This window comes from Enhydra lutris, unplaced genomic scaffold (assembly GCF_002288905.1).
Source record: "Enhydra lutris kenyoni isolate GAN:26980312 unplaced genomic scaffold, ASM228890v2 scaffoldscaffold81, whole genome shotgun sequence".
NCBI lineage: Eukaryota > Metazoa > Chordata > Mammalia > Carnivora > Mustelidae > Enhydra > Enhydra lutris.
This window is the reverse complement of record NW_019154165.1, coordinates 2,225,868-2,238,486: the sequence shown is the minus strand read 5'-3', so window position 1 is coordinate 2,238,486 and position 12,619 is coordinate 2,225,868. Positions and strand designations below refer to the sequence as shown.

The window sequence follows — 12,619 nt, the reverse complement described above, 5'->3', positions numbered from 1 at the left end:
TGCCTCTCTGCCTACTTGTGATCTCTGTCTGTCAAATAAATAAATAAAATCTTTAAAAAAAAAAAAGGTACAAACGGACATCGCTGGCATCTAGGAACACACACTTGGGTCATAAAGCTGTAATAAACTTCAGCAGGAAGTTACTACTAGGGACACACACTTGGGTCATAAAGCTGTAATAAACTTCAGCAGGAAGTTACTACTATAAAAGTTGGTGCAGGGGTGCCTGGGTGACTCAGTGGGTTAAAGCCTCTGCCTTCAGCTCCTCAGGTCATGGTCCCAGGGTACTGGGATCGAGCCCCATGTTGGGCTCTCTGCTTAGCGGGGAGCCTGCTTCCCCCTCTCTCTCTGCCTGCCTCTCTGCCTGCTTGTGATCTTCTCAAATAAATAAATAAAATCTTTTTTAAAAAAACTTAAAAAATTATATTCTGTATATTTTTGTGTGGTTTCCAGTATCTTTTATTTTACAATAAGAATTGTTTTTGTTTGTTTGCTTGTTTGTTTGTTTTGGAACACAAAGCTTGTAAGCTGTGAGAAGGGATCAGATCCCCATGTGTTTCATTTTTTATCATAGTAATGAGACTCTTTCTCATGGGCAAACTCAGGGTAGCCAGGAAATGCTCCTTTATGTCACAACGGGAAAACAAAATTAATGCAAACGAGGGGGGTGGCAGTTGGTTTAATTTCTTTTGGGGTGTATGCTGCACAGCAAGTGCCATTTGGACTTCAGACCCTGTTCCAAACAAAGTGTCAAAGAGCACAGATACTCTTTTCTAGTAGGTTCAACTGCCCGGTGATTTACAGTTTGACACACACACATACACACAAATGCACACATGCTCAGAAAATACAGCTGTAATAAAGGAACTGGATGGAGGAGGAAAGTCACCCTCAGTCCCTCCTTCCTGACATACCACAAATCGTTAAATCATTGAATATTTTTTACTTGAGTCTTTTTGGCTTGCTGGGGTTCTGTTGGGCCATTGGTTTGTTTTGTCGTGTGTGTATGTGGGGGGCAGGAGGGGGCAGCGCTATTTGGCCTTTTTTGGCAAGAGATCGTTCCCAAAATAGAATTCATTCTGCGAATTCAACTTTTATGTTTTGGCCTTCTTGTGAAGATCACTCAGAGCATCGTTTCTTAACTATTATTTAACAGGTCATGTATTAAATAATCTAAGTATTCTTCACGACTCCGCTGGCCCCAGAGTAGGCGGGCAGCTGCCTTCCTTGTTCTCATTTTATGCTGCTGCGTTCAGAGTGGAGCCGAGGCCCCTGACGTTTCCTCAGTTTCTCACCCCTGCTTTCTTGTTTTTTCCACTGCAGCAGAGCTCGAAAGAAGTACTCAGCAACAGGAAGATCAGGAACAAAAGGAGGAGGATGAGGAGGATGAACAAGCTCTCCACAGAGCTCGGGAGTGGGATGACTGGAAGGACACCCATCCTAGGGGCTATGGCAACCGACAGAACATGGGTTAGCCCTCCCACAACAAGACCAAGATGGGACTCCAGGGGTCACATCTTCCCCTCCCCGGGCTCCTGCTTCAGCTGTGTACAACAAAGGCAAAATAAAGTGTCAAACAATTAAGTGTGTATCTGTACCCTAGGTGATGAGCCAGCAATCTTGTTTCAGCATTCTCCTCCTCATCATGGTGTATTCAGTTTCTGAAGTGGAAAGAAAAAGGTACTGCAAAGTGGCTCTGTATAATCAATAGCTGTATGAATTCCATTAAAAATAGTAATAATAAAAGTTCCCTATGTTACATGAGCCTGTGCAGAAATTTGGGTATCAGGTGTTTTTTTTTTTTGGAGGGGGGGTCAGCTGTGGCCCTCTGGAGCTTATGGAGAGAGCCTGAGCATCTCCCTTTGGTGTGGGCAGTGAATTTTCCAGCATCAGAGCTGCCCAGAGGAGCCGGCGCTTGCTTCCTCCTTCCTGCCTTAGGAATGAGTACAAGGACCCAACACTCTGCTTTATAACATGTGTGAAAGCCAGAACTTCCCCTGCCACACAGCACTTTTTTCAGGAATTCGAGCCGTAAATGAATGAACCACAACACGAACAGAAGTCCTCTCTAACTAGAGGGCTTCAGCCGGGAGAAAGGAGAGAAATGGATAACATTGTCCTTGTGTGTGCAGCGGGGGCCGGGACCTTGACTGTTGCTGAACTATTGGCCATAACCCTTAGGGTGAAGAGCAGCTCCGGCTGTAGCCCAGCTCCCAGGTGGGCTGTCAGAGGACCATCCTGGCCCTGCTTGCCCGTACCGTGCCTATACCCAACACAGTCTACGGTGGGAGATGGGACATGGTGGTTTGCTGGTTGATAAGGGGCTTGCAGCCGCGCCCGTAACTGGGTGTGGAGAGAGGAGGAGGGCACAGTGGACATGGAAGAGTACCTACTTCCTGTGGTACAAGTCCTCAGCTCTTGGGTTGATACGCTAAAAAAGCAGCCATGTGTTGAAATGTGATCTGTGTAGAAAACGTGCTTTTGTTCCATGTGGCTTAGGCACATTTAGGTTTTGGTTATTGTTTTATGATTTTATTCAAGAGAGAGCGCCCAAGCAGGGGGGAGGGGCAGTGGGAGAGGGACAAGCAGACTCCCTGTTGCAGGGCTTGATCCCAGGACCCCAAGATATGACCTGAGCCAAAGGCAGATGCCCAACCAGCTGAGCCACCCAGGTGCCCCTTAGATTTTAAGAGGAAGATGACTCAGCCTTCCTATTCTGGCCTCTGCAGTCTAGCTTAGGTTTGAACAGGAGACTCAAGTCCCTCTTGTTTAGGGGGTGGTAGAGTGGAGGGCTGTCAGGCGATGAGTAAGAGGAGGTCGAGTTTAGTGAGAGAGGACATAAGACCACCAGTCCTCTATTCGTAGTACACTGTTTAATAAGGGACTCCCCTTACCCTCGAAACATAAAGCTCCCGAAACTGTTAGAGCACAGATCAAGTTCCCCCAAGGATTTGGGAAGCAAACGTTCATTTTTAGCTCTCTTCCAATTACTGCCAGGTTTCCTGTAGGGATGGCCTATTTCCTGCCCTTGATACTCCATCCTGAGTTCATTCTCAAAATGGGCCAGGTTGGGGTTGCCCCTTTGGTCCGAATCTATTTACAGATGGGCCTTCCAGAAAATCCAGCTCCATAAAGCCCCCTCACACATTCTGATACCTAAGAGGTAATCCAGAGGAGGTGGGTTTGAATCCTGGCTTCTACAAATTGCAAGCTGTGTGACCTTGGGCGGTAGGATTTCTCGGACCTGCTCCTCGAGGAAGGGCAATGAAAGGGACAGGTGCAATGACCCTGCAAAAACAGGCAGCACCGTCCCCACTTCACAGAAAACAGGCCCCGGGAAGCTGATTTCCTCAAGTTCACACTAGTAAGCTGGGCTTTGGTCCATTTTCCATTCGCTTCCCTGCGTGCTCTTGTGTGTCTCAAAGCTGCTGAAGAGGGAGGGAGCAGCTTTAAAACTCCCAAACCGAACCACCACTTATACATCATCGGGGCTCTAGAAATTCCTTCTTGGCTGACTCACCACAGAAAAGGTTATGCCAGCTCCCCCGCCATCTCCCCCTTCGGCTGGGGGATAGGAAGACAGAGGCGGTGAGCAAGCCCATCTTCCTCCATTTTCCTCCAAGGCACAGTCAGCCCGAAAAAAGAACCACCTTCTCTACTCCCACCGCGGCTGGGTCTCTCTGGGTCCTAGAGAGAGCTGGGTTTGGCGGACTCCCGGAGGTGAGTGCCCCAGATCATAATATTGCTTCTTAGTCTACCGAACACTTTTCTTCACAAATGCTGCTTATTTCATCCTAACCACCTGTCACACCGGAGATGAGATCTTATCACTTTACGAAGAAGGAAGCGGGCTCGGGGAGGGGGAAAAAGTGGCTCAGCCACACAGCTTGTAAGCCAAGGGGTCAAACCCATCAGTGTCGCCAAAAACGTTTGCCCTCAATAGCGCTTCCGTGGAGGCCACATCGAGTCTCAGAAGGTGAATGCTGAGCACTGTCTTTTCAGGCCCGATCTGCCCCGGTCTGTCCCTTCCACTCCTGTTCCTCCGGAGGTCCTTGTGAGAAAGACAGGGGCAGGGGACTCAATGAGCCGATCGCAAGCCCAAGAGGTTGGTGTCAAGAGTCCTGAGCCCGGCTCTGGAGCAGAGTGACCCCAGGCCAACCTGGTCACCCAGGTCACTCCTCTCCTTTCAAACAACCCGCACAGGGGGAGACTTTTGGAACTAAATCCACCTCTCTGTATGCACCCCGCCCCAGCTCCACAGTCTTCCCCTGCTTCCTCCAAACCTCCAGCTTCCCTCTCACACACAAGACACACAGCCACCCAACTCTGTGGGATGCTCTAGGGCAAGATGGTATTTGTTCCCATTGTTCTCCGCGCCCAAACAGCTCCCCGACGCCTGCTGACGCCTGCGCATCGTTTCCTCACTGTTTGTTTTTAAAGCATTCGTGGAAAGCGCGGCTTAACCTGGCACAGCTCACTCGTATGCCATGACCAGGAGATGTGGGTTCTAATCTTATCTCTGTCATTCCCTTTGCCCCTTCCTGACGCAGGCAGCCTCTGCCCTACTTACCTCACAGGCCTAAGGGGGGCGCAGATGAAACCAAATGTGTGAACAGGCTTTGAATGGTTATAAAACATGGCACAAGAGTGAGCAATAAGAACCCCAGGCTGCTGGTAAGGGAGGTGGGGACAGAGGAGGGGAAGTGTTTTTTGTGTTGTTTTTTTTTTTTTAATCCAGCGTTTCACAATTGTCTTCTAACCCTTGCCTCTCTAATGGTTTCTCAATCTATTGTCCATATATCACCACCGGCAAGAAGGTTTGTGAAATGCTTTTCTTTATGTGCTGAAATGGCCAGCAAAGGGGGAGAATGGTTATGCACAGTGGAAATGGAGAACCGGTTTTCACAGTTATCTGCTCGCAGGGCGCCTTTTGCCAAATGTACGTGATAGGATGGTGAGCAAAGTCTTAGATTTCAGCTCCTTGTCCCAACCGGCAACAAATCCCTGGAAGAGAGTCCAACTCCGCAATCCCTGAGGCTAGCCTGTTCCTATGTGGCATCGCGAATAGAAATAATGGCGGCTATGCTATGTACGAGAAGATGTACATTCTTTCTAATGCTCACAGCTACAGCCCAAAGAAGATATTATGAACACCCCGATTTAGAAATGAGGAAATTGAGGCTCAAAGAAGTGATTTCCCAAAGATCACTCAGCCTTCAGTGGTACATCTAGGCCTGGGTTCCAGGTCAATGGGACTCCAAAGGCCACACACCCTCCAGTTCACCGAAACGCCTCCCTGGGAAGCACAAAGCAAGCACAAAGCACGGGAGACCTAGGAAGGTGGGCAGCAACACCTTGGTGGCATGCTGCTCTGGGAATAACCTCCCCCCCCCTTCTTTTAAGTTGTTGTTGTTGTTGTTTTAACAGAGCATTTCTCTTTTTAAAGATTTTATTTATTTATTTATTTATTTGAGACACACACACACACACACACACACACACAGAGCACAAGTAGGCAGAGGGGCAGAGAAGCAGGCTCCCCGCTATGCAGGGAGCCTGACGTGGGACTCGATCACAGGACCCTGGGATCACAACCTGTACCGAAGACAGACACTTAACCCACTGAGCCACGCAGGTGTACCATCAACCCCTCTCTAAGTTTTGGGCAACAATTCCATCAGTTTTGCCCAACAGGCCCTCATGGGGCACATCAAAGACCTACTCTCTAGGGGGAAACCCCCACTCAGAAACCTCCTCTTCCCGAGGCCCCCACATCCCTCAACCTGCACATGGCAACACTTCTGCTCCCAATGCCAGGCCCACCTGCTGTCCCCTTCCAGTCCTAGCTGATCATTAATCTGTTTTTTTTTCCTTTTTTCAGTTTAAAGATTTATTTATTTGAGAGGGGGCGAGAGGCAGAAGGAGAAGGAGAGAGCATCTCCAGTGGGCTCCAGGTTCAGCATGGAGCCCAACACGGGGCTTGATCTCAAGACCCCAAGATCATGACCTGATATGATATCAAGAGTTGGACGCTTCACTGACTGAGGCACCCAGGCGCCCCAGATCTTTAATCTTCTAAACCTCCAGGCGCCCCAGATCTTTAATCTTCTAAACCTCTACCCCAGCCTCTTGCTTGGGGACCCCTACATATTTTTAAGCCAGTCGAAGCCCCCGTAGTTCCAAGACCTTCCTAGACAACTAAAACCAGACCCAGACCTTGAACACAGGAGGTTTGGAGGCCAAGTGCTGGGAGGAATGTTTTCTGCCTGGGCTCTGAGCCCTTTGCACACTGAGCAGCCAATGCCACCTCCACTATCCCGGTACCCTTGGCCCTGGCTCAGAGACATTGAGAGATTTTCAGAATGAGCTCTCACCAGCTTTATGTAACCTGTCTTCTCCTTACCTGTCCGCCTCCTCCCTGGATGAGCTCCACCCACCTCCCTGCTTCCCCAGTGGCTAGCGCTGGTCCTTGACCTTTCTGCTCAGCTCCCAGACCTAGACCCTACCATCCACTACACAGCTCCTCTTGAGGAGCGAACATAACTCAAATTCAACAGCCTTGAAATGAACTCATCGCACTCCCCATCCCTCTCACTCCCTCAGAGCTGCTTAGGTCCCCAGAGACCGCTTAGTGCTTATCCAGAGAAGCTCCACATTGTTTCTGGCTCTTTCCTCTTGACAAAGCAAGCATTCAGTGTTTGTGGAATGAATTACTGAGTGAATGAGTCCCATCATGAATCACACTCCTTCATCAAGCAGATTCACAACAATCCAGCCTCTCCCTTTTCATATTCAAACAGCTTTACATAAAAGACAGAATCTCTTCACCTTAAAGCAGCAATCAATTCTCTCTCAGGCATCCTTTCATCCTGTCACTGAAGAGATCACATTTTTACCAAGGGCATTCAATGGAGAGGTCTGCTTTTACAGCGTAGCATATCTTATACTGCAGAGTCTGCCTTACAATAATTTTAATGACATTTTAAAAAGATTTCATGTATTTATTTGAGAGAGAGTGAGCGGTGGGGTGGGGTGGGTGTACGGCTGGGGGCGGAGAGGGGCCAAGAGGGAGAGAGAGAATCTCCCATCAGCTGGGCACTGAGCAAGGGGCCTGGGGTCTGGATCCCAGGATCCCGAAGACCACAACCCGGGCCCCAGCCAAAACCAAGAGTCAGATGCTCGCTTACCCAACTGCGCCACCCAAGCGCCCCTAATTTTAATGACCTTCAATGGCGGCAGATTTTTCTATACTGTTGCTATATAAGAGCTTACTTCGCTCCAGATTGTGAACATTCGTATCGGTTCCAGGTTTTCCCTGTTTGTTCCTGTATGCATTTAACAAAGCAAATTACCTTATTTTCTGTGTGCACATGAAAGATCCCTAGAAGGAGAAAATTGTGGGGGTGCTTAGAGGCCTGGAGTGGGAAGGAGAGTTTTCACTGAATTCCTTATAGTCCGTTTTGAATTTTAAATCACATGAATATACTGACTATTCAAAATAAATATACCAAAAGCTTACCAAGCCTTGCAGTAGAAAAGGAGTGTAGGGGCGCCTGGGTGGCTCAGTTGGTTAAGTGTCTGTCTTCTGGTCATGATTTCAGGGTCCCAGAACCGAACTCCGCGTTGGGCTCCCTGCTCAGTGGGGAGTCATTTGGCTTCTCCCTCTTGCTTTCTCCCTCACCTTCAAATAAATAAAATCTTTAAAAAAAAAAAAAAAAGAAAAGAAAAGAAAAGAAAGAAACTGGGTGCTGAGGTGGTGTCTACCATTCCGAAGTCACTCCTGATATGCGCCCTCCCCAAAGTAGGCATCATGTACCTTAGGAACCGAGAGGGGAGAGCTGGGTAGAGAGATCGAGGGTAAAAATTAGGCAGGCCGGTCAGAGATAACCGGGGGCCAAGGCCCAGAAGAAGAAGGGGCACTTCCTATTAGGGGAAGGAGGCTGCGTCTACTGGGATATAAAGTAATGGGAAATGGGACTCTCAAAGAAGGCAGAAACCAGTGTAGAAAGGGCTCTGGAAGCCAGGCTCTGGGGTTCGAACTCGCTCCCAGGAACCACAGGAGACTTCAGAGGGTTTGAAACAGGGCAGATGCAAAGAGTTGTGTTTGACGGCAATCTGCTAGCAGCAGCGTGGAGACCAGAAAGGAAGGGGGATGTGCGAGGAACAGCTTGCTGAAGTCTAGGAGACAGTGGCAGTCACCTGAAGGAGGGGACCAACCGTCCCTGTTTTAGCATTGAATAGCCCACGTCCTATCAAGCAGCTCCTGGGGGTCAGACACTGACTGCCCAGGGGGCTTGGCGAACACTACCACTAATCCTTGCAGTGAGTAAATAGGATTAGTCCCTTTTTCCAGATGAGGAAACCGAAACTCACAGAAGTATCTTGTCCAAGGTCACGAAGCTACTAGCCACCCCCTCTGTCTTCTTTGTAATTCTCTGATGGCCCTGATCCCTGTGTTGATGCTGTGTGCACTTCTTTCTCTCTCCGCCTGCACCCCGCCCCATCACAGACACACACAAACACGCACACCCACAGACACACACACACACACACACACACACACACACACACACAGTTGTCAACCTTTAGAACAATACCAGGCTTATAGCAGGACATCAATAAAAAATGTGGTGACTGGGGCACCTGGGTGGCTCAGAGGGTTAAGCCTCTGCCTTCGGCTCAGGTCATGATCTCAGGGTCTTGGGATCGAGCCCCACATTGGGCTCTCTGCTCAGCAGGGAGCCTGCTTCCTCCTCTCTGCCTGCCTCTCTGCCTACCTGTGATCTCTGTCTGTCAAATAAATAAATAAAATCTTTAAAAAAATGTGGTGACTGAAGGACGATGTATGTACCTTCTGTGTTATCTCATCTGGTGCCTGGCATTAAGTGAGTTCTCCATAAATACTTTCAATTGAACTGAAATCGCAATACCTAGCCCAATAAGAGTACGGCAGAAGGAGAAAGATCAGAAAATGATGCATGATGGCACAACCTCCGCTATCCAAACCTTTCTGGAAGCGAGTCTTTCTGAGGGCTGAGTGGGGGGCTTCACGTCCAGGAAGAAGAATCCCGGGGCTGCATCCGTCTCTGGGCTTCCCTCACTTCCACCCTCTCTTCTGAGTTTCCCGGTCCCCTCGATCTTCTTTGCCTTCCATTTTTCTCCTTTCCTTTGTTCTTCTGTTGCCCCTTAGAAACTCCTTAGCTTGCCGGCCTATCCCAGCTCCCCACTCGTTTTGGTTTGATAAACTAGTGGCAGTCTTTCCTGGAAAGCCCATTGTGCCGTTTGTGCCTGGTCCATCTCCCCTCACCGCGGCATCCCCCTTCCAGAAAGCCCTCCCTGATCTCCTCGGGCTGGTGGGGGCTCCTCTCTTCTGTGCACCTCACAGGACCTCACAGGTATAAGTGATTACATCTACCTCACACCCTGGACTGTGAGTTTCTTGATGGTTAGAGTCCCATCAGCCTGAAATGTTTTATGAAAGAAATTGGCAGACCTTTGTGCCTCTCGGCCACCTTTCTCTTAGTACCGCTTCCTCTAAGAAAGCTAGGCGTTTGCTGGTTGGCTGGAGAAATGGTAACTGGGAAATCCTGAGTGCTGCCTGTTCAGAGTTTGCCTGCTGACCTACTTCGCTTCTTCCTGCCTTTTCTACATTCTCTGGTATCTCTATGACACTTGTTCACGTGGCTGCAGAAAACGCCAACTTGGAAGCACGCTCTCCTCTTTGCGGGGAAGAGGGTGGCCAGTCAGGGGTTCAGCCCAGCCTTGCCTGTCTATTTTGCTTGAGGAACCAAGAGACCAGATCGCCTCCATTTGGTCCACAAGCATTTATTTCAGTATTTACTCTGTACCTGAGGCTCTGAGCTGGACATCAAGGAGACAGAAATGGAAACTGGTCTTTCCTTACCCTGCCACTGGTGCCTGTGTGACCTTGAGTCCTTTCTAGGCCTCTGCCATTTACCCATCTGAAAGTGAAGGAGGGTAGAGAGCTGATCTATCAGGGGACTTGGAGCTCTCAACATTATGGATCTTGTCCATGCTGGAGACTCCAACCCTCCACATCTGTATTTCCCCCAAAAGACCTAGACCTGTCTCACCTCTCTCCCTCCTCTCGTGAAAATGCTGAGCAGACGTGCTCCAATACATCTCACCTTGTATGTGGCCAAGTAGCCCCAATAAGCAGCTTGAGAACCCCAGGTAGCTAGGGGAAGAAAAGCAAGAGGAAGTGGACAAATGGGGTGACACGTTAGGTGGCCCATCTGGGGTCATTGGGGAATGAAAGCACACCCCTGCTGCATACCAAGAAAGTTCCCTAATTAATTCAGAAACATCTTAATCTTTTTTGAGATTTTATTTATTTATTTGTCAGAAGCAGAGAGAGTGAGCACAAGCAGTGGGACCGGCAGGCAGTGGGAAGAACAGGTTCTGTGCTGAGCAAGGTGCTCAATTCGGGGCTCCATCCCAGGACCTGGGATCATGACCTGAGCCGAAGGCAGACCCAGAACCAACTGAGCCACCCAGGTGTCCCAACTCTGAAACATCTTATTAGTCAGTCTAATCAGGGAGCTCTGAACCACAGTGGGGTTTAGGGAGGAAGACAGAACTCTGCTAATCTCCCTGGAAAAGGCTAAGGAATCAATATCTCCTTGCATTTGCAGGATACTTGATACCACTTTTATATTTGATTTTCCTGGCAACATGTTTGATTACATTCAAAAGATTTTTTTGAGCCCTTCTGTATTCAAGGCCTTAATGCTGAGAATACTGACCTTTTACTTTAAGACACTTATCACACATTCAAACGCATAGACATTTCTTTTTTCTTTTAAAGATTTTATTTATTTGGGGCACCTGGGTGGCTCAGTGGGTTAAAGCCTCTGCCTTTGGCTCAGGTCATGATCCCAGGGTCCTGGGATCGAGCCCCAAATCGGGCTCTCTGCTCGGCAGGGAGCCTGCTTCCTCCTCTCTCTGACTGCCTCTCTGCCTACTTGTAATCTCTGTTTAAAATAAATAAATAAAATCTTTTTAAAAAAAAGATTTTATTTATCTGACAGAGAGAGAGCATGAGAGAGAGAGAGCAAGAGAGGGAACACAAGCAGGGGGATTGGGAGAGGGAGAGAGAGAAGCAGGCTTTCCGCTGAGCAGGGAGCCCAATGCAGGGCTCCATCCTGGGATTCCGGGATTATGACCTGAGCCAAAGGCAGATGCTTAACGACTGAGCCACCCAGGCACCCCGTGCATAGACATTTCTGTGATTTTCTTTTGCTTCATGTCTGTCTCCTCCACTGGACTGTAAGTTCAATAAAGGCAGAAATCCTGTCCATCTTCTTCCCCGCCAAATCTTCAGCACCTATAGCAGTGCCTGGCAAACAGTAGTCACTCAATAGGTAGTTACAGAAAAAAAAATAATAAATCCAGAGGGCTGGGGCCTGGGGACAGTCTTTAATTTTGTAAAGGCGGTGTGTAGAAGCAAGACTCTTAGCCTCAAACATATGGTCAATAGACATTAATGGAACTAAACGAATCGTAACAGGAAACACACAGTGCCTACTGTATGCCAGGAACTATGCTAAGCACTTTACATTCATTTGATCATCTAATCCTTGTAAAAGCCCTGTGAAATAGGTACTATTATTATCCCTGTTTTACAGATAGGGAAACTGAGGCACAGAAGTTCACCAACTTGTAAGCAGCAGAGCTGAGATCTGAACCTCGGCTATCCGGCTCTCCAATCCATGCCCCTCACCACTACACTGCCTTCCAACAATGAATGCTCGAACTAAGATCTAGAGAGATGGAACAAATTGCAAAGATGTCACGGGAATAACATGCTGGAGGCAGGCCGGAACCCAGGTCTGCTCTCTATGTAATGCTTCTCCCTGTCTATCATAGGGTATCGGGCTGCTGATACAGAGCCCTTGGGAAGAGAGGCACCAGGACGGATCTGAGAAGTCTAGATATCCGTGCAGAAAAAGGCCCAGCTTGGCCACGTAGGTCTCCGCAGAAGATGGGAGGAGCCAAAAAACAGAAACAAGTATCATCACCAGGCCTCCTTTCTTAAGCAGGGAAGTAGGTCGCTTTTTGGGGGTCCTCTTCAAGGTCTAAACCATTTTCTCTTCCTTCACTCATTTATCAGGGATTCCCCCACACACAGCCAGAAGCACCCCAGGATCATATCTGCCTCATTGCAATGGAGCACGCATGAAGAAATGCTATATATTAGAGGGATATTAGAGAGATTAGATGGGGTGATCTGAAACCTGGTGTGTGTAGGAAGCTTGGGTGGAGCCAGGGCTAAACAACAGGGAAGAATGGAGTAAAGGTTAGGTCAGGCCTAAAATCTTCAACAGCTGAAGGGACTCAGTGGTAAGAGACTAGAGCAAAGAACCTATAGAGGTGCTGGCTTTCTGTTTGGGCTTCTTGCTACAACTGAAGAGCACCACTGCCATGGCCTTCCTCTCCAGACTAGATCTTCAGGAATGCCTCCAAACCCTGTCTGTTGTGCAGTGGCTCCCAGTCTACGTGTTTTTAGGTGAGTGAATCCCAGGGGCCGGAGAGCATATGAGAACAGGCCAAGAAAGAGTCCAGGAACACTCCCCCGCCACCCACCCACCCCACCCCC

At 48.7% G+C, this 12,619-nt stretch overlaps 2 protein-coding genes across 3 annotated transcripts in view; both read left to right on the top strand.

The window, feature by feature from the left end:
* Positions 1–1,764, top strand: part of LOC111161017 (immunoglobulin binding protein 1) — a 25,168-nt gene extending 23,404 nt beyond the window's left edge. The window contains exon 6 of one of the 2 annotated variants that reach the window (XM_022524458.1): positions 1,327–1,764. In XM_022524458.1, the coding sequence (XP_022380166.1) occupies positions 1,327–1,475 (149 nt within the window). In that variant the 3' untranslated portion in view covers positions 1,476–1,764. Of the gene's footprint in view, positions 1–1,323 lie in introns of both variants that reach the window. The other variant, XM_022524457.1, reaches the window with a different exon arrangement.
* Positions 1,765–12,444: 10,680 nt separating this feature from the next.
* The window catches only part of LOC111161047 (diacylglycerol O-acyltransferase 2 like 6), a 20,183-nt gene continuing 20,008 nt past the window's right edge, over positions 12,445–12,619 (top strand). Inside the window, exon 1 of the mRNA XM_022524507.1 lies at positions 12,445–12,529. Coding sequence (XP_022380215.1) covers positions 12,445–12,529 — 85 coding nt within the window. The remainder of the gene's footprint in view (positions 12,530–12,619) is intronic.